The sequence below is a fragment of the Podarcis pityusensis genome, assembly GCF_964106645.2.
Source record: "Podarcis pityusensis genome assembly, chromosome: 4".
NCBI classification, from domain to species: Eukaryota; Metazoa; Chordata; class Lepidosauria; order Squamata; family Lacertidae; genus Podarcis; species Podarcis pityusensis.
The window spans coordinates 41385700-41406612 of NC_138027.1; the positions used below are offsets into that span (position 1 = coordinate 41385700).

A 20913-nucleotide genomic window follows, 5' to 3' on the forward strand; every position below is an offset into this window, starting at 1 on the left:
TTTATTCAACAAATGGAGACATGGAATAGTGCCAGTAAGGGAAGGGTCTGGACAGAATGAGGAATGGAAATTTATTTCCCTTTCTTTGCAGCTTTCCTTATAGATCTCCACTGAGCCTGCTCCTCAAAGATGACTCTCTAAGGGATCAAGTGTAAATCCCCTCAGCTGGGAATTCACAGGTTGAAAGAGTTTGTGGCAGTGATGCTGATCATTCTCAGACATTTATTAGTATTAGACATTTATTGGCTAGATGCAGCATTTAAGGGAATACCAATGGCCAATGTAGGATATGATTGCCTGCTTTCATTCCCAAGTGCTGTGAGGACAGTTCATTGGCTCAGATTAGCATGCAGATGCTTACCTATAAGGCCTTAGGAGGGGAATCAGTTGACTGCTCTCTCTGTTTTGTTAATAAATGATCAGCAAAGCTGTCATCCTGTCCCATCCCCCACGCCCCCCAAATAGCTTCTTTAGTCAGGCTGTGAACCACTGATGTAGAAGTGTTGTGCCTGTTTTTACCTTCTTGCAAATGGCTACAGTCCATGATATCAGTGATGTAGGGGTCAAACTTGCTCTCGCTTGTGACACTTCTGGCAAAAGTATCTGGGTAAGGGACCTGGTTTTTATCTCTCTGTATCCCCGAGTACAGTAGCTTAATTGTCTTATACAAAAGTGATTGGCATCTTATTAATATATTAAACATGGAAGTTGAGGAGAAAATGTGAAAGAGTAGTATGACAACTTTAAATTACGATACCACATGGGATTGCCAGCAGTACATGTGAAAAAGATCCAGGGTTCTTAGTGGACCACAGGCTTAACTGGAGGCAAAAAAGTGATAAAGCAGCAAAAAAGAAAAAAAAAAGAAAAGAGCTAATGCTATTCTCTTGATCTGGAGACTATACTTCTAGAAGTAATAAAGGTACCCCTGCCCATATGGGCCAGTCGTGTCCGACTCTAGGGTTGTGCGCCCATCTCGCTTAAGAGGCCGGGGGCCAGCGCTGTCCGGAGACACTTCCGGGTCACGTGGCCAGCGTGACGAAGCTGCTCTGGCGAGCCAGCACCAGCGCAGCACACGGAAACGCCGTTTACCTTCCCGCTATAAAGTGGTACCTATTTATCTACTTGCACTTAAGGGTGCTTTCGAGCTGCTAGGTGGGCAGGAGCTGGGACCGAAAGACGGGAGCTCACCCCGCCGCGGGGATTCGAACTGCCGACCATGCGATTGGCAAGCCCTAGGCACTGAGGTTTTACCCACAGCGCCACCCGCGTCCCTTCTAGAAGTAATAGTACTGCTCTATTCTAGCTTGGTAAGGCCACATTTGGAGTTTTGACAAATTAGGATGTGTGCAGAGGAGGGTGACCAAGATGATAAAGGGTCTGGAAACCAAGCCTTATGAGGAATCGTTGAGGGAGTTGGGTTGTTTATCCTGGAAAAGAGGAGACTGAGAGCAGATGTGATAGTCATCTTCAAATATCTAAAGGGCTGCCACATGGAGGATGGAGCAAGCTTGTTTTCTCCTGCTCTGGAGGATAGGACCCAAACCAATGGGTTCAAATGACAAGAAAGGGGATTCATACCAAACATTAGGAAGAACTTTCTGACAGTAATAGCTGTTCAGCAGTGGAACAGACTTCCTTGGAGTTGGTAGACTCTCCTTCATTGGAGGTTTTTAAGCAGAGATTGGATGGCTATATATCAGGGATGCTTTATTTGTGATTCCTGTGTTGCATGGGTTGGTCTACATGACCGTCACGGTCCCTTCCAAGTCTACAATTCCAGGATTCTATTATTTATTCATTCCATACACAAAACACACCACTGTTCTTTCCTTGTGCCCTTTTCTAGTTTTCTGCCCCTTTTCATCTGTTCCAGGTTTCATAGCTTGAGGACAATGACGCCACTCAGCAGGGCAGCATAGAGACTTTATGTTCTACATTGCCACATTCCTTGCCCAAGTAAACCACCCCTTTTCCAAGCATAACACTATGTATCTGTGCTAATTATGTTGGGACGGGAGACACTCTTGCATGCTTTCTTGGGGGTAGGTAGTTGAGAGCTTTCCATTCAAGAAAATGATCTTCACCTTTGAGGAATTGAGTCTGCAGCATTAAACTATTTTTAACGTGAGCAATTGAGCAGTTTGGTGCTTAGCAGTTTGCGCACTGTGCTTCCCCCACCTTTTGCTGTTTCCTTTAGATAGCATTGTACTGTGATCTCCTTTGTACAGTGCTGATTGTCATACCTAGTTTTCTCATCTTCTAGGCAGTGTTTACTCATTGTGAAAACTGCTGCTTGAAGGCAAAAGCACTGCAAAATGTAATCACAAACAAGTACCTTGCGGATCTCTTGGGGGAAGACAAAAGTATTATTGTATGTAGTTTTAATTTTGTGAAGTGTGTTGCGAGCTTGGTATATCTTATTTCCCTGTTGCCTTGTAAAAGATTCACCTTGTGTTTAATATTCAGCCAGCATTTTTATTGGAAGAAAATGGATTGTTGTTCAAACAGCCTAAATGCCAAGCTAGTTCAAATCTATAAATAAAAGCCCAGCTTTCATGGTACGTGACCTGTCTCTTTCATACTGAAAAGCTAAAATGTATGTGATGTACCTGTAGAAACATGCAGAGGCCAAATGAGGGAACAGGTTGAGGGAAAACCAGAGTTTGGCACCACCAAATTGCATTTCCTAGTGTAATTCCAAGCTCTTTTCAGATAGCAGCAACAGGCTATACTTTTTTATATAGATTGATCGTCTAGTCACAAAAATATGACTAAAATGCTATATTTCATGAATTGTCAGCTTCCGCCTGCTAAAATAGGATGGTGATGGAAGCAGTAGATTTGATATTCTTATGAAGGGCCCTGCGAGCTGTAGTCCTGATGATTTGCTGTGAAATGATCAGAAAGCCTAGATGTAATGTTTGTTGCTGCTTTTGCATATGACCAGTTTTGGCAAAGTGCCTTTATCTAAACTAAGCTGCCCTACTTTGTAACAAAACTTTTGCAGGATCAGGCAATAAAAATCCCTCCAATGTAGGTATGAATCCATCTTATAAATCTGGATACTGACTTCATTCTTCATAATATATTAAGCCTTTTTTTATCATGCCCAGATTGGTAGATGAGAAGTGTGTAACAATACTTTCAAACATGTTTGCATTTAATACCTTTTTATCGCAGCTCTCCGTGATAACTACTGGTACTGGTAAACCTCTTCTCAGGTTGTATGGTAGGAAATGAGCAGTAAGCTATACAGTTTTTACAGTTCATCTTATTTACATTTGTGCACCTTCAGAATGTGGCTCAGTTCTGCATGATATTAACTTCTGTTTAGTGAAAAATGTTTATTTTGGCACTGTATTCCATGTTACTGCAGGATGTGTCTTAGTAGTATAGAAACAGTATTATTGATTCAAATCGTTTTGTTTATTTAAACTCTCAGGTTACCATGAGAAGTTTTAATACTTACATTAACACACAAAACAAACAAGCATTAATACCTACAAATATAAATAAAGTCCTTTCAAGTTTGGTAATAAGTAGCATAAAGCAAAAGCAAGATGATTCATTAGAACAACGTAAACCGTATAAACAGCCATACATCATCACCAACTTTATCATTGATAAATGCTGATCTTTGATTATTTTCATGGGCCTAAATATAATAATTTATATTATGCTATATTATATTTATAATTTCTGCATTAATGGTCTAACCTGAATCCTACAGTATCAGTCAAGTAGAGCTGGAACTTCTTTCATTTTTCAATACATGGCAATTGATATTTTAGCTGCTGTTGACAGATTTATTGGTTTTTTTGGCATTCAATGCGGCCTTCAAAATGGTTTAGAGGCTAAGCCATCTTATTTGGAATATTGTATATTGTGATTGATTATAATACAGCACTAACTGTCAAAAACTTTTAATTTTATTTCATCTCCAAAATATGTGGCATATAATCTGCATGAGGTTTTCCCAGCAGTTATCCTCAGAGAGATTTATAAATCAGGTTCAGTTTATATGATGTCAGATGCCATTGATGCATGGTTTTATATTTCCCCCCCCTTAAGGTTGGCTGTAATTAACGTTTTACCTATTTTTTTTCTCCTAGCCCTCCCCAAATTTCTTCTTAAATATTCAAATGCAGGTCTGCTAATAATTTCTTGTGGTAGTTCATGGAACTTTTACTTTGCATTCACTGAAAATCTTATATATTTTTCTATTTAATAGTGGTTTTCCCCTCAGATGCCTAGAGCAATTCCTTCACTGCTGTTGGAATTCTTACTGATTCTCTATGTGTGTTTGTGTGCAACTATTTTTAATGCAGCAATAGCAAGCCCTGTAAGAAAAAAATTATACATCTTTGGGACAAAATGAGACATCACATTACATATGTGCTCAAGGATACTAACCTGTTTTTCAAATAAATATATCTTCAAAAAAAATTAAAAAATGCTCAAGCCTCCCAAACAGATATGTCTCTTAATATTTCTCTCTGTCTGTTCATTATACATATGATGTAAATGTCAACAATCCTGTATTCATATGGCCTATGAGACTGAATTACCACCACCATCTCAGACTGCGCACATGATATATCCCAATTCTGCCTTAAGAAGTCCAGTAGCCTTAAAAGAGGGACGTGGGTGGTGCTGTAGTCTAAACCACTGAGCCTCTTGGGCTTGCCAATCGGAAGGTTGGCAGTTTGAATTGGTGCGACGAGTTGAGCTCCTGTTGCTCTGTCCCAGCTTCTGCCAACCTAGCAGTTCAAAAGCACACCAGTACAAGTAGATAAATAGGTACTGCTGTGGCGGGAAGGTAAACAGTGTTTCCGTGCGCTCTGGAACTTGTCACAATCCTCCATGCACCAGTAGCAGCTTAGTCATGCTGGCCACATTACCCAGAAAGCTGTCTGTGGACAAATCCGGCTCCCTCAGCCTGAAAGCGAGATGAGCGCCACACCCATAGTCACCTTTGACTGGACTTAAGCATCCGGGGTCCTTTACCTTTACCTTTAGAACTTAGTCTTAAAAATGGAGGTGAGGCAATACGCAGACAGTGAATAGGTGTCTTTCCAGAACTTGACACTATGCTGAATGGTTGCAAGTAGGTAACTTCTGAGATAAAGTACTTCTGAGATAATGGAACATAACCTGCCTAATCGTGATTGCATATCTGATATTCTTGCAAACAAGTCAAAGATCAAATAGAAGACTTGGGTTTTTTAAAAATAATAATAATAGCAGAAATTATAAAAGTTTGCAGATTTTTTGAAGTATTGTCAATTATTGTGAGATTAATCCGAAAACCAAATGAATGCTGTATCCTGAATTAAGCTTTGTTTCACTCAAATGTCACCTAAATCATCTGCAACAGGAGGTACTGTGGGTGCATCAGGTGATCTTGGAGGAAGCTGGTTTTCTAGATCCATTACAGACAAGTTTTAGGCCCAGCTTCGGCACAGAAACTGCCTCAGTTACCCTGTATAATGACACCTGTCAGGAGAGAAATGCATCCCTGTTAACTCTCCTTAACCTCTCAGTGGTTTTAGATACCATCAGCCATAGTATCCTCCTGGATTGGCTGTCCGAGTTAGTGAGTGGGTAGCACTGCTTTGCAGTGGTTCTGGTCCTACATGGATGGTCGCTTCCAGATGAGGATGCTTAGAGAATGTTCTTCGACCCTATGGAGCCTTCATTGTGGGGTTCCTCAGGCTTCCATTTTTATCCCCCATGCTGTTTAACATGTTGGGTGGAGTCATCTGGAGCTTTGGACTATGCTGTCAGCAATATGCTGATGACACACAGCTCTAATTGCAGGTGTCGCAGTGGATGTGCTGGACTGATGTCTTGCCTCGGTAATAGACTGGATGAAAGCCAATAAACCGAAACTCAATCCAATAAGACCGAGGCACTGTTAGTGGGCAGTTCCTTAGACCAGATGGATGGGAGATGGCTTTCTTTTGATGGGGGGTATATTCTCTCTGAGAGAGCAGGTACGCAGCTTGGAGGTACTTCAGCATCCATTGCTGTTGCTCGAGGCTCAGGTGGCCTCAGTGGCATGGAGTGCCTTCCATCAGCTTTGGGTGGTGGCCCAGCTGTGCCCCTATCTGGACAAGGATAGCATGACTTCTGTCGCCTATGCACTGTTAACCTCTAGGTTATATTCCTGCAACACAATATATTTGGGGCTTCTTCTGAAGATGGTTTGGAAATTTCAGTGGGTGCAGAATTCAGTGGACAGGTCACTTGGGCAAGACGGTTTGAGCATATTACATTGATCCTGGCCTGACTGCACTAGTTGCCAATTAGTTTCCAGGCCCAATTCAAAGTGCTGGCTTTGACCTGTAAAATCTTAAATGACAGAGGTATGCAATATGTCAAGGACCACCTCTCCCCATATGAACTGACCATCATTTGAGGCCCTTCTTCGTGTGCTGCCAGGAGAACAGGCCTTTTCTGTGGCGTCTCCCCATTTGTGGAATGCTCTCCCCAGCGAGGCTCATCTGGCATCTTCATTACATATCTTTAGGCAATAGGCAAAAACTTTATTCTTCTCCCAGACCTTTGTTTAATTAGCCAATGTATGGTTTTTGAACTGTGGTGGGGGATATTGTTTTTGTTTGCTACTATGTTATTTATTTTTGTGGTTTTTAAAAAATATTGTAAACTACTCTGATCTTTGGATGAAGGGCGGTGTAGATAATTAATAAATAGAATAAATAAACAAAATTTGGTAAAGCTATTTTTCCAGACTCTTAAGTTTACCCATGCCCATTTAGGCAACCACTGCGTAGTGTTAAATTGAAACTCTAACTTCTTGTTAAGGCTCAATTAGGACTTCACCCAAACATTAAGATTAAATTCTCAGTATATAATTATTCTGCATGCCTACCTTTCCTTGCTGCTTCTGTTCCTCATGTGTTGTCACAACATTCTGCTAAGTAGCCACTAAGGGCTGTGTCACTTGGGCTGTGGTCTTGTGCATACAGTACTTGCCTGAGAGTAGCCCCATTGAACACAGTGGGAATTATGCTATTAGGTTTGCATATTGTCCTCAGATTCTTTGTGTGTTTGCCTCTAACAGACTATGATGCCCACTCCTCAGTTTTTTTTAACATGAAATGCATTGCTGAATGTTAGATTGCAGCATTAATCCCTTGCTTGCTGTATATGTTTGTCCATCCTTTGCTTGTAGCTTATGTCTGTGCCTCCTTTGCTCTTCTCAGATTATATGCTGACCGTAGAGGCTGTGAAACTGAAGCCATTCTTCATGGCAGGGCACACCTTTGAAATGACATGCAAGGTGTCTTCCCAGAACATCAAGACTCCTCGTTACTCAGTCCTCATTACAGCCGAGAAGCATCTGAATGATCGGTCAACTCCTAATGGGACCACTCGCATAATTTCTCTCAATCAAGATTCAGTGGTCAGACGGGAAGATTGGACAGACCAGGAACGGGTGGATGGTGTGGTCTTGGAAAAGGTTCAGGAGAACGAGTTCCGCTACAGGATGTACCAGACACAGATTTCTGATGCTGGGCTGTATCGCTGTGTGGTGACTGCATGGTCACCAGGGGGTGGAGGCATGTGGCGAGAGGCAGTCAATGGTTTATCCAACCCGATCCAGATAGACTTCCAGACCTCAGGTCAGTGCAAAGCTCAAAATGTTAATCGGTGAGAGAACATGACAATAGTGCCTGTCCCAGAGATTCATTCAGAAAAGCTGTGGTCCGTGGATCAGAATTTCCCCTTTATATTGCTGTATTAAATGCATTTAAGAAATTCATGAAGTTCTCTTCCACAAAGAAATCCTACAGTCATGGTATTGTCAAATAATATTTCTGTAGTCTTCATAGCTGGTTGAAATCCAGGAAATTGGGATGGAAATGCCATGCTTAGGAGCACATCTTTTACTTCTCTCCATATGAATTTGATAAAAGTTACTGGGGCATCCGAGTATTGATCTGTATGTCTGCCAGTTGCCCATTGAGCCTTTAAAAGATGGTCACTTGAAGTCTTAAATTTCTCTGAAGTCAGATGTGCTTGAATGGAGAATCCTCTTTGGGGTAGTCATAGAAGATATCAGACCCCCTTCTCTAGCTTGGTACCCTTCAGGTGTTTCTGCATCACAGCTTCCATTATTTCTGACCATTGCCCCTGTTAGGCGTTCCCAACAATATCTGGAGGGAACAGAAGTAGCTGCGCGTTCAACTATTTCATAAGGTCATTCAGAAGCAAGTAGCTATGGACTTCCAGTACTTGCCATTTTACTTCTCCTGGCTTCTTAACTTGGTTTGTCCCAAACTCTGGAATTGATCATTCATTTAACACCTCTGAACACCAATGTAAGTGGAAATTGTTCTAAAGTTATGGCATCTGACTGCTTCCATAACTACTGGAGCAATAAACAAATCATAAAGTTACAGTACTCCCTCCCTGGAAAGAAAGGCTTAACAAAGTTTGGCTGTAACGGAAAAAATAACACCTAAGAGCGAGAATTGTAGGTGAATATAGAAATAAATTTGGGGGAAACTGATTGCCCAGTACAGTATTACAGTATTGACAAGGAAATAATTACCTCCCGCAAAAGCAAATTCAAACAGGTTTGATTTTTTTATAGAAGAAATCTTGTAATTTTGCGTTAATTTGTGTTTACTTGCAGAGTATTGTAATATTAAGTAATATTTTTGGAGCAGAGTTCTGTTGATTACTGATAATTGTGAAATGATTAAATAAATAACAAAAACGGGAAGAAAATAAATCTGCTTTTGGGCCCATTGCCTACTGGTTGGCACTTGTACACCTACATAGTGCACTCTGTCCAGCTGAGAGAGTCTGAGCATTGCTAGTCAGGACACATGCCTCTTCTTTGTAGTGCCTCACTTGCCAGCTAGAGAGTCAGTGTTGTGTGAAAAGGAGATAATATTGACAATTTTTTCGGGGGGGGGGCAACCATTATACAGTGTTGAGATCAAGCTGTGTGTGTGAAGAGATTTGTTCATCATACCTTCAATGAACTGTTTCTGCTGGGTGGGTTATGTTTCATAAGGTACTGGGAAAGGAGAAAAGGCTACAGCTTTCCAAGCAATAGCAAAATGTCAAACATAACTATAACTTCCTTGCAGCAGACTTCTAGAAAGCAGCCTGCAGATCTGGGACTGATAGGTACCAGTAGTGGTGCATCCTCCCAGCACCAGTGGAAAGGTGCCACTGCTGCCACCACCCCAAGAACCACCAACAATTGTCGGTAGCTGTGGCTTAAATCAGGATTGCAGAAATGAATGTTGTGTTACAGCTTATTCCTTTCTTTGGTACTGTGGCTGGTGTGCTAGTTCCTTTCCGAAGTGTGAAAGCACATGGGTGGCCACACAGTGGGGTGGCACTCAACAGTGCACCATGGTTTGCTGCAGTAGACACCAAAAGTGTGAGCCAAAAGAATGAGCCAAAGGAGCCATACCCAACAGTAGCGCTTCAGTGTTTGAAGATGCTCAGTCATTTCCCTTCACGCTACACACAGCTCTAATAGTATGGCAGTGTTTGGTGAAAACAAAATGTGTGAAGTGGCTCTAACATGTTGCCCATGTTTTATTTTAAAACAAGACCTTCAATCTGAACCATGCCCAACTCAGGCAATACCCTGTGTAACCTTAGAAGTTAATAAAGGGTATAGGGACTACAGTTAAAGGAAATCTCAAAGATTTCCACATAAAAGCTTTTAGTGGTTGTTGCAATAGATGTCTGTGTTCTTATTGATTTTTTGCATGAAGCTGGGAGGACTTATTTGGATCGAAAGACTTTTCAACCACTGGTTTGGCTTACTGCCAGAGCTGTTTGGAGCATCACTTTTGTCTGAATGGTTTCATGTTTCAAGAAAAGCTCTTCAGGATGCGATTGTGCAATTTAGCTGAACTGTAGGAGGTCTCTCTGTCTCTTTTCCCCTGTGTAAATTGGTGTCTGCACTCCAACCCAAGTTATTTATTTATTTTTACCCTAGGAGCCCTGACACGCAGATGTGCTTTAGAAAGGTTTCCATGAACTCTCATAGAAGAATGTGTATCAGATTCTTTCCAGTGGAGAAGCAATGTTAGTTGCAGAAAAACCAAGGGAGTCTTGAGGATCTTAAAAGCCAAACAGATTTATTATGATATCGGTTGCATCTGATGAAGTGGATTTTAGTCCCTGAAAGGTTATGCCCTAGTCCATTTGTTAGTCTTCTAGTTGCCACAAAGCTTCCTTGTTTATCCCGGGGGTAGTAGAATTGCCAGCTTGAGACGGAAAGTTTCCCTACGACTCTCACTCACTGATCATTGTTTTGCTATGGTGCAATGAATGCACGTCTTTTTAAAACACTTGTCTGAAGCAAGGACATCTTCTAACCTGGAGCTCATAAATCAGGACACACAAGATCTCTAATCTATATTCTCCTTCATTCAGTATCAATAGAAGGTTGTTCCCAACTGTGCAACAAAAACCTCTGTTCAATTTACTGTATTAAGTCTCTTAAAACAGGAACTATCACTAATTTGCTCAAAGCTATTTCACAGTCTAAGAGTTCTCATTGCTAGCAAATGATCCTTTATTTTCACCAGCCGAAAATTTTCCATTTTCTATTCACCCAATTGACGTAGTCTTTTAGGTACTCTGAGTTTCCTTTTCTACCTCATATTTACAAACCTGACTCACGCAACTTGGTAAGTCAGACAGTAACTTACCGGGACTGTGTGGTGTTGCGGCTGCTTTGTTCTTCCCTAGTCGTTTTTATTCTCTCACCACTCTACACCAAGGTTTGGATTAGTGTGTTCTCCAAACACATGGGCTCATGGTTCAGCTCTTTCCTCACTAATCATGAGCTGTAGTCATAATCCTATTCTACTTCCCATTCAGCTAATTATATACACACCCCACCTCAAATTGTGTTAAAGGCAAGAGGCACCAAAATATGTTCAAGGCTTGGCATGATGCAGACACCCTATTTTGTCTGCAAGATCCAGGTAAGCAGGTCTGAGCTTGGAGGAAGGTCAGAATACAAATTTAACTGTTAATAGTATATCTGATCCTTCTTTAACATATGGTGCTGCAATTCCTGGAGCTCGTAATGATGTGAGCCAGTGTGGTGGTTTTGGGCACATTTGTACTTTTCTTTTCCCTTTCAGCATATCCTTCTGCTAAGCAGAATGAGGAATTACTTTCAGGTTGGTAGCAAGATCTCTCATTTATTATGATGGATCCATTGTTGTTTCTGGAACATCATGTTGGTCTTAGGACATTCCAGGGCATTCTTGGGCTCTTGTCAACAAGGCTGCCAATTATCTAAGGGGTAGGGTTGGTTTGGGGTTTTTTTGCTTTTGATAGGCTCCCTTCTCCTGAAGCACATGTCCTAAGCTGTTCAGCTGCTCAGCACTACTTTTCTGGGCTTTAGATGTATGAGAGCTGTATGGTTGCAAACTGCGAAAGGAAACCTTTTGCAGGCATGGCTGCATAACCTGGCCAGTGAACTCTTGAGTTCCCTGAAGGCAAGAGATAGCACAAGGCAACACTTCAGCACCAGAGGCATAACGAAAATACGTGAGGGCAAAACCTCAGACGCATCTTGTCTAACTTGCTTTATATCTTTTAATAAAAGAGGTTGGCTTTTCAGTAACAAAGTAGTATGTGCTCTTTCAGGGCTCTAGGTAGTGTGATATCACATTTATCATGTCCCCTAGCAAGAGAAGAACAACATGTTCAATACTAGGGTTGAGAGAACTGCACACATAGGTCCTATCCTGAAATGTTGTACGGGACTTGGATGCCCAGTTTCCATGCTTGGTGGTGCTATTCCATACGCTAGCTGTTAACTATTTTTAGCTTACTCCTGCAGTGAGCAATCCAGCCTCCTTGTACTTTGCTTATGGAGCACTGCACAGCTTCCTAAATTGTGCCTAGACCCTTCTGCAAATTTGCGTTTCATCCCAGCCAGGACACATGTGTTCAGCAGTCTCTATACTTGTCTGCCTACAGCCCAGCACTAATATTCAGCATGTGGCCAATTAGAACTGTGTGTGAGCACGCTGTCGGTGTTTACTCTATGGGGCATGTACCTGGGACTTGCTTGTACAGCATGCAAAATGAGACCATCAAAGTATTTATTTAAACATGTATATCCCACCTTCCAGTTCCACTACAGAATTCTCGGGGCAGCTCTGGCTATATGAAGCCACCATGAGCCAGTCATGAATTTGAGGCCGCCTTTTCCCTTACAGCCGGTACGAGTCACTGCAGTCTGTGGGGCTTGCAGTGGAAGGGGAGAGCCTGTATATGCCCTTCCTTGCGCCCACTGTATTGTAAGAAAGGGCAGCTGTGTCCCTCACTATTCAGTAATGCTGACCCCACAAGCACTGTTAACCCTTACAATTCCCAGGTAGGATGAATCATGGTAGGCCAAAGCAGTTTCTTCCAGAGAGACAGTATACTGTACTTCTCAGCCAAATCCCTCTCAATTTATTAGGAACAAGAGGGCTGGCATCCAAAAAAACACACACCCAAAACACCAAATAAACCCCACCCCATTTATGAATTCTTATTTTCACAACAATTCATTTTGGAACTGTGTTAAAGTGCCCTCCCCTCTTTCACCTTTTCTGTGAGAGAAGACTATAATAATCGGCACTTTTCACTTAAATAATCATAGTAAGGCAGCTAAGGGGAAACTTGATGTAGATTTAGTTTGTGGAGAAAGGGGGTGGAGGTTTGCAAAATTATGAATGGCATGAGGAAAGTAGTTAGAGAGAAATATTGTTATTCTTCTCCTACTCTCTAGAACTTGGGTTCATCCAAAGAAGCGGACTGGCTAGAAATTGAGGACAGCTAAAATTAAGGACAATTTCACACAGTGCTTAGTGAACTCAAGGAGTTTGCTGCTGTAAGTTGTGATGGCCACTAGCTTAGGTGGCTTTAGAAGGGAACTGGATAATCTCATGAAGGAGAATGCTGTGAGTGGCTGCTATGCAACTCTGTGCTCAAAGCAGTGGACTTCTTGAGTCCCAGTTCCTGTGAAGAAGGGGGGGGGGGGCTCTTGCCTTCATCTCCTGCTAGCTGACTTTGCACTGGCATCTGATTGGCCACTGTCAGGACATTGGACTAATGGACCTTTTTGGTCTGATCCAGCAGGGCTATTTTTATGTTCACACAACACAATCCTACTTAGCCTTTTCCTTCTTTTTGAGGCGAAGCAAAAAGAGAGACTGTCGGCATCCCTCCCCTGCACAGGCCCAGGATAGTGCTTTAATAATTCTGGTACGGCTTCTTGTCAATTGGTGGCTGGAGATACAAGCCGCAGCTAAAACACACAACGTTTTGTTTTTGTAATATCTTCTGCTGTGTGGTTAGTGCTAGTCGAAGAATGTACACAGAAAAAACAGTTATGACTAGAGTTATGTGAGAGAAGGGCCTATTAAATGACAAGATGATAGCAGCTTCACAATAATAATGCAAGGTCTGAGGCCAGGGTAGATGTGAGTAATATTTTGGAATAGGAAAGGCTTGTGGATGACATCAGTTTTTCCTATATCTCATACTATGGGCATGCTGTTATATGGTCTGTGTTCAATGTAGCATTGAAAGTCGCATTCTTATGAACCTAGGATGGCCAGACAGCAACTGCGTGCTGCTACTGTCTGTTGGATCAAGTTTTCTGTGTCTCTTTCTGTCCCAGTGGAGGATATATTGTAATAAAATTTGCTTCTTTGGCACTATGTTTCTGTGAAGGTCACAGTTGTTTCACTGGGATCCTTAATGCATATTTAGTTGTATTAGAATGTGATCAACACAGCAGTTATGTGTATATTCCTTCTTCCCACCCCATCCTCTTTTTCAGGGTGGATTGATGTAAATCTAGGCAATTTTAAAAGGGAGGGGGAATCCGATTTAAATCAGGTTTCTCACTGAAATGTCATACTTCATCTCAGTAGGGGTGTGGGTGGCGCTGTGGTCTAAACCACTGAGCCTCTTGGGCTTGCCAATTGGAAGGTTGGCAGTTTGAATCCATGCGATGTGGTGAGCTCCTGATGCTCATCCCAGCTTCTGCCAACCTACCAGTTTGAAAGCATATCCGTGCAAGTAGATAAATAGGTACCACTGTGGCAGGAAGGTAAATGGCATTTATGGCACTCATCACGGTGTTCTGTTGTGCCAGAAGCAGTTTACTCATGCTATCCACATGACCTGGAAAACTGTCTGTGGACAAACGCCAGCTCCCTTGGCCTGAAAAGCAAGATGAGTGCCGTAACCCCATAGTAGTCTTTGACTGAACTTAACCGTCCAAGGGTCCTTTACCTTTTCTTACCTTTTTATCCTACCTCAAATAATGGTGCATGACAGACTAGATAGTCTAACATTTGTTTCAGCAGAACTCCGCCCCCCACCTTTGGGGCAAATCATATTTCCTAAACCCAATGCAAGAGCTGAGAACGTCTCCATAGGAATCTTTTTAGAATTGTCAGCACTTCTGATTGAAAAATTGTTCCCATTTTCATATTACTACATTGTTCATTTTTTTTAAAAAAACCCTCCTTTGTAAATTCAGTGCCATTTAAAAGTAAAACAAACATCATTGAATCATAATATTTAATAAAATGACAAGCAACAGAGAATTAAAGTGCATTTATCAAATGTGTGTCTGCAAACATACATACATCCTGATTATGAACACTTTTTGATAATAAGTAGCACAGAGAAGCCTTTTAATGCTACACCTGGGTAATACCTACACTAGAACAAGTTAAAATGTCACAAAATATTTTTATTAGTATTTATTGAATTTGCATACCATCCTTCAGCTGAAGATCCCAGAGTGGTTCACAACAGAACACACACACACAAATATAGTTCTAATAAGAATATAGTTCTCTAGAATACTTCATCACAGCAGTTTGTTTTCATCCTAATAAAATAATGCAGCTTCCCCAGTGATGATAACATGAGTGAAAACTAAAAGATCTTCTTTGAAGGTTACTAATTATCAATATTATCTCCTGTTTTACATGATGGTGTATTCTTTAAGGTAAAACCTGCACAATATCTAAGTCTTTCATAGGGATTGTGGCTCATGGGCCTGTTGATTCGTATGATGCCCAATTGTTAGGGTTCTCTTTTGGGAACTTGGATGAGGAGAAGAGGTCAATAACTAACACCTGTTAAACCAATTGGGTTGTATGGTAGTTCTTGGGTTATGGTTGCCAGTGTTATCATGGAAAGCTCTGCTGCTATCACTAACGTGCTGCCGGTACTGGGAACAACCTGAGACCAGGAACTGGCATTCCAGGGTTGCCAGACAGAAATATGCCACCTCTGAAAATGGCAACTCTGTCCTTTCTGTAGCAAGCCAGCAGGGTTCTGGATATGGCAGTGGCTCTCCTACGAATCTCCCCTACTGAGTGAGGTGGGATTGCTCTAGCCATGTTCCTTCTGCTTTCTGCAGTCTTCACAAAATTGTGCCTGCTTATGTATAGACCATTCTAAGTGACACTGAATATATGGAATGCCTTCCATCATTTTTTAACGATTGGCAGTAATTTCTAGGGAAGAGCTGTCATGAGGGACATAAATTTGGTTTTCCTCTTATAGGCTGATAAGGCACTAGAAAATGCAGTAATTCCCTCTTAACTTGATACAGGATTAATTTAATGCAACTATTTTTGTCTGAAGTGGAAAGCATGTAGAACAGATTTTTTTTTTATGGCACTCTTCCTATGTAGGAATTTCTTTATCTGTAGAAAAATTCAGCAGTGAGGAAGAAAATGTGCCCATCTTATATTTATATTTGCGAATCATTGGAATGGTCTTGATTATGTGGGTTCACTACATCCTCTGTGTTATTGTAGTACTCATATGTAAATATTTATTTATTTAAAAAATATTTTTGCTATTGTTGGGCATCCTTCTTATCTAAGTAATTAGGGCAAGAGATAAATTCAGTCTCATGCTGTACGATACAAAAATGTAATTTAGAAGAGAAATTTGGTACCATGTTAATTTTGAAGTAATAATTGAGGTAGTAACTGCTTCTAACAGTTGAATTTGGTCACAGTAAAATGTGTCTGTGAGAGCGGTTGTATATCAGGTTTTCCTTTTCAAAAAAGTTATCGTAATAAAAATAAATTCTCTTTGCAATACAGAGGTTTGACTTCTATGGCTGATTCAGCATAGACCAAGAAAAAAATAACATGGTTTGCAAGCTGCTAACATCCTTAACAGAAACTTGCTTTGCTGTTGAATGTGTCCCTTGAGAATACTGGCCTAGCCTGACTGTAAGAGATACAGCAAATATTGGAGTACTGGTTCACTTTGAAAGAGCAGAAATCTCAACAAAGACTAAGGCCATGTTGCAGGAACATATATCTTTTCTCCATCTTTCTTTTTTAGCCAGCCAGGAGCAACCCTGGAGGCTGTGATCTTTAACACCATGGGAGCGGGATATTTCTTAATCTTTTTGTTGATCTTCATAAGATTCTGTTGGAGCCTTTTTGGCCAAAGACTGGAGTAAAAATGCTTTAAATAAACAGAGATATTAACTTTTTTCTTTTTTTTTCTTTTTTGCTCAGCATCTCTCTTCTCCCTCTCTCATAACTGCTTTCTGCTCGTGGAGGTTAAGGGTAGGCTTTAATAGGTATAAGGTCCAAGATGGAGAATAAGACTTCATGGTCATTCCTCCTGAGCTCCCCTAGTTAGTCTCATATTCTGGGCAATGGTCTTTGGTTGTTGCTGCCTTGGCTGGCATGCTGTTTCATTAGGTCAGCTTCCCACAGCACATTACAAACAGTTCCGTTGGGCAAGTAAGCAGAGTGGCCGGCAGGCGAGGCCATGCATTTTAGTAAGCATCAGACTTGTATGTGGGATGGAAAGCCAGCTGGCTTGGCCCCAGCCGGAGTGTCTCCCTTCTCAGCCTTGCCACTGCGGAGATCCATCAATGTCTCCCTTCTCAGCCTTGCCACTGCGGAGATCCATCAGTCATCCTCCTCTGATGTGCGTTTGCGACTCAAGCTTCTGTGCATGCAAGAACACACATTACTCAGCAAAGTAAACACACAACAGATCAGGCTTGAGGCGTGGATACTATACTAAACTACGCATTTATTACACATAAATCAGTACAAAGAAAAACACGGCCTCTCTCCTTGTCGTTCTTCTTGGAGAGGGAGAAAACAAAAGCAGTACAGAATGGATGTTCCGCTCACGGGACTCCAGCAATCTGTGCCGGAATGTAAACAGACATGTGACATGTAACAATCCCACGTATCTGCAGCAAGGGTGGAATGGAATTCCCAACATGTGCATTGTTCTACTCACATGGTGCACACTGGCACCACCAGTTTCAGTGGGGAGAGAGCAGGTGCCGCAGAGCAGGGAGTGAGCTGCAGCAAGGTATTTCGAGCACAGAACTGTGTCTTTCACAGCCTGGCCCCTGCAGTGGAGTATGCCATCCTATTTCCAGTTGTGTATGTATAAAGAGGAAGGGTGTTCTTGCCCTTTGTTTTAGGCAGCAAAATTGGGGTGGACTTAGCACGTGTAAAACTTTCTGTGGCTTGAGTACAGGCAACCTGAAAGATAATGCATCTGCCTGGGTGCTAAGGTCTTCGGATGAGCGCGAGCACATTCGCTTGGTCCCATCAACACCCGAAGCACGGTTGGTGGTAACACAAGAGAGAGCCTGTTCTTTGGCTGCTCCCATATTCTGGCATTCCCTCTGAAGAGAGGTTAGATTGGCTTCCTCTTTGTTAACCTTCCACCGGCAGGCTAAGAGCTTCATATTCAGACAGGCCTTTGAAGATTAAAGTGCAGGCGATGCTGCACTGGAATGCTATCAGGAAGAACTGTATTTTAATGGCTGGTTTAAAATATGTTCCGCTGCATTTTAATTATTGTTTTTAACTAGTTTGCTTTTCTTACTTGGTATTTTATAATGTTTTAAATATTTTAAGCTGCCCTGAAAGGCAGAATATAAATACATCAAATAATCATAATAATGTAGCAAAAATTATGTCCCTGGTACCATCAAAATATGCACGGAATATCATTGGATTTATAGTGCTTTTTAAAATCCTAGTTTTAGTGGTGCCAAGCTCGAAAGCAAGTACAGCTAACAGGTAGCCTTAAGAGCTCTCCTTGTGCTCTCATAAATGTCAGCACTGACAACAGAATGTGTGAAATACTGTTGAATTTTCATTGAATCATAGAATTGGAAGGGAACATGAGGATCATCTAGTCCAACCCCCTGCAATGCAGGGATCTTTCACCCAACGTGGGGCTCGAACCCACTACCCTGAGATTAAGTCTCATACTCTACCGACTGGTGCAAAAGCTAATTCTGATGGTGTTGAGCACATAAAATGTTCTCAGGGGCTGAACACTTCTTGTTTTGCTTCAGTTTTCCTAAGTACATTTTAGAGGCATGAACCTTTGGCCAGATGCAGCTTATGAATATATGTTTATACTAGGTAAGGCTTTCTGTGTGTAATAAATGAGGTCACACATGAGAAATATGTGTTTTTCTTCATAGGTCCTGTTTTCAATGTCTCTGTGGAATCGCATAAAACAACAGTTTATCGAGGAGAGCTGGTGAAATTAGATTGCATCATCTCCATTGCAGGGACAGTACTCAGTCCAGGTATGAATTGAACCTCTTGAATGATAATGGCTTTTCCTTTTTTCCTGTTTATTTTTGAACATTCTCACAACTTAGGATGCGTTATGCTTGCAAGTAGAAGTTGGAATTAAATGATCATTTCCACAATACCATGGAAAATCTTGAAGACTGGCCCCTTTTAACTTACATAACTTGCTAGCTTCACCCTTTATCAAACTTCTTATAATCTGAGTTGGATTATAATTATCAGGTGCTTCTGTAAACTGCAGCTGTGCTTGCGTGAGTCCCACTTTCTTAGTCATACCAGGGAGTTCTGGGTCTGAATTTTCCATGAAAGCATAGATGGAGTTGATGCAGCCCTAGAACTCATGGAATTGAGGAAAGAGATCCACACCTGCCACAATCCTACACTTCGTTATTCACTGTTAACTCACACCCTTTCTGTACGCTATGAGATGCCAGCTGTTTGCCCAGCTGTCAAGACAGAATAAAAACTGTGGACAGAAGTTTTATTGTGCACAACTGGAGATGGTTCCCAGAGGACAGATGATTTTTGGAGCTATCTTTCAGGCCAATTTGTAGTGGCTGCCCATCTAATTTTGAACATGGTTGCTTATTAATTAATAGTTTACCTGAGTACTGTGTCTCAGTTGAGAATGGAACCCTATGATGAATTGCAGGCCTTCAATAACTAATCTCAGCAAAATAGTACACGTGAAAGTGTCCACATAGTAAGGAATCCTAGTCCTTTGTGAGATAATATAAAATTTTACTTTTGTACTCAAAATCCTGCTGTGGTGTTGTTGTTGTTTTCTCCTTTGGAAGAGTTGCATGTTTAATCATCACTGAATACCTCTTGAAAACACACTACATCCAGCACGTTTCAGAATATGCTTATTTGACTGAGCAGCCTGGTTGTTGTTGGTGTTCGGCACACAAATCTGGGCTTATCTATTTTCAGTTAAGCTTTGCAGCTCACCTATACAAATGTAATTCTGATGGGTGTTTATACTTTTTATGCAGTATGTTGAGGACACATCTAGGGCAAACAATTCATTTTTCCTTAATCCTTAGTATTTGTGTTGATGTGTTCAAAGTGCTTACAGGACGTATTTCAAAAACCTTGCTGAGCTGAGAGGCCAAATGCCCTTTTGTCTGTCAGCCTGCTCCTTTCCTTAAAACTTTTTTTTTAAAAAAATCAATTTGTTCAGTAACTTATAAGTGTTGGACCTTTAATTTGTTAACACAATACCATAATTTACTTAATGTCCAGTGAATGGTACTGCCAAAAGTACTCCATTTAACTACTGGTCCAGACAATAAAAGGCAAAAATCTACAATCTGACAGGCAACTTTATATCCTTGTTGCTAATCACTCCCACAATAAGGAAGGGTGAATTGGACTATTTCTGGTCCATATCACTTTTGCATGTGTTCACCCATAAGCCCAGTACATCCTTCTTCCTCGTTAATAACGAAGAATTGTGTTTGTATACATATTTCTAAATGCCTTCTCTCAAAACATACTTTGAAATTTTTATGACCCGAGAACTACAGATCCAGTTTGTATCAGAATTCACGAATGTCAAATTCTTCAAGTATTCCTACCAAACTATTCATGCAATATTCACTTGGCACAGTGCTGCGTTATAGAAATATACCACAAACGTGTCTACTGTTATAAGTCTTCTTCAGCCTTCTGGTTTAAGGTTCCCTGAAGGAACCAGGAGTACAGCTGCCATGTTTGGAGCTGTTTCTATCCAGGCCAAAGGAAAGTGGTTCCTTTCCTTGTCTGTTTGTGTCTCTCATGTCCCATCCCCCCACTCCCTCGGGATTGGTTCTGTCACTAGTCTGTGTGATCACCAACCCCATTCAGTTACATCGGAGTATAGAGAGTTAACAGGTACGGATAGTTTGGCTGTGCTGGATGGAGCCTCACCTGTATTTTCCACCATTCAGCAGTACATACTTCCTGCTGTTACTTCACAACAAAAGTTGGATTACTAGAGCCATAACTCTACAGATATTTCATTAGCACTTGGTTTCTGATAAACAGAATCATTCTTATTTTCATTTTTGCTGTAGTAGACTTAAAGTCCTTGGTAGAGAAGATACACCCTGAAAGCAGGAGTGAGTCGCCTGTGGCTGTTGTGATGTTGTTGGACTCCAGCTCTCCTCACCCTCAGCCGGCATAGCCCATGATGGGGGGCGGGGGATGGAAGTTGTAGTCAAACAACAGCTGGAGGGCCACAGGTTTTTAGGTTAGCTTTTCCATAGGTCCGTGT

General features: G+C 41.4%; 1 protein-coding gene across 2 annotated transcripts in view; it reads left to right on the forward strand.

Moving 5' to 3' along the window:
• Positions 1-20913, forward strand: part of PTGFRN (prostaglandin F2 receptor inhibitor) — an 86577-nt gene that overhangs the window by 57806 nt on the left and 7858 nt on the right. Inside the window, exons 6-7 of one of the 2 annotated variants that reach the window (XM_081002827.1) lie at positions 7233-7652; positions 18542-18649. In XM_081002827.1, the coding sequence (XP_080858953.1) occupies positions 7233-7652; positions 18542-18649 (528 nt within the window). The remainder of the gene's footprint in view (positions 1-7232; positions 7653-18541; positions 18650-20913) is intronic. The other variant, XM_081002828.1, reaches the window with a different exon arrangement.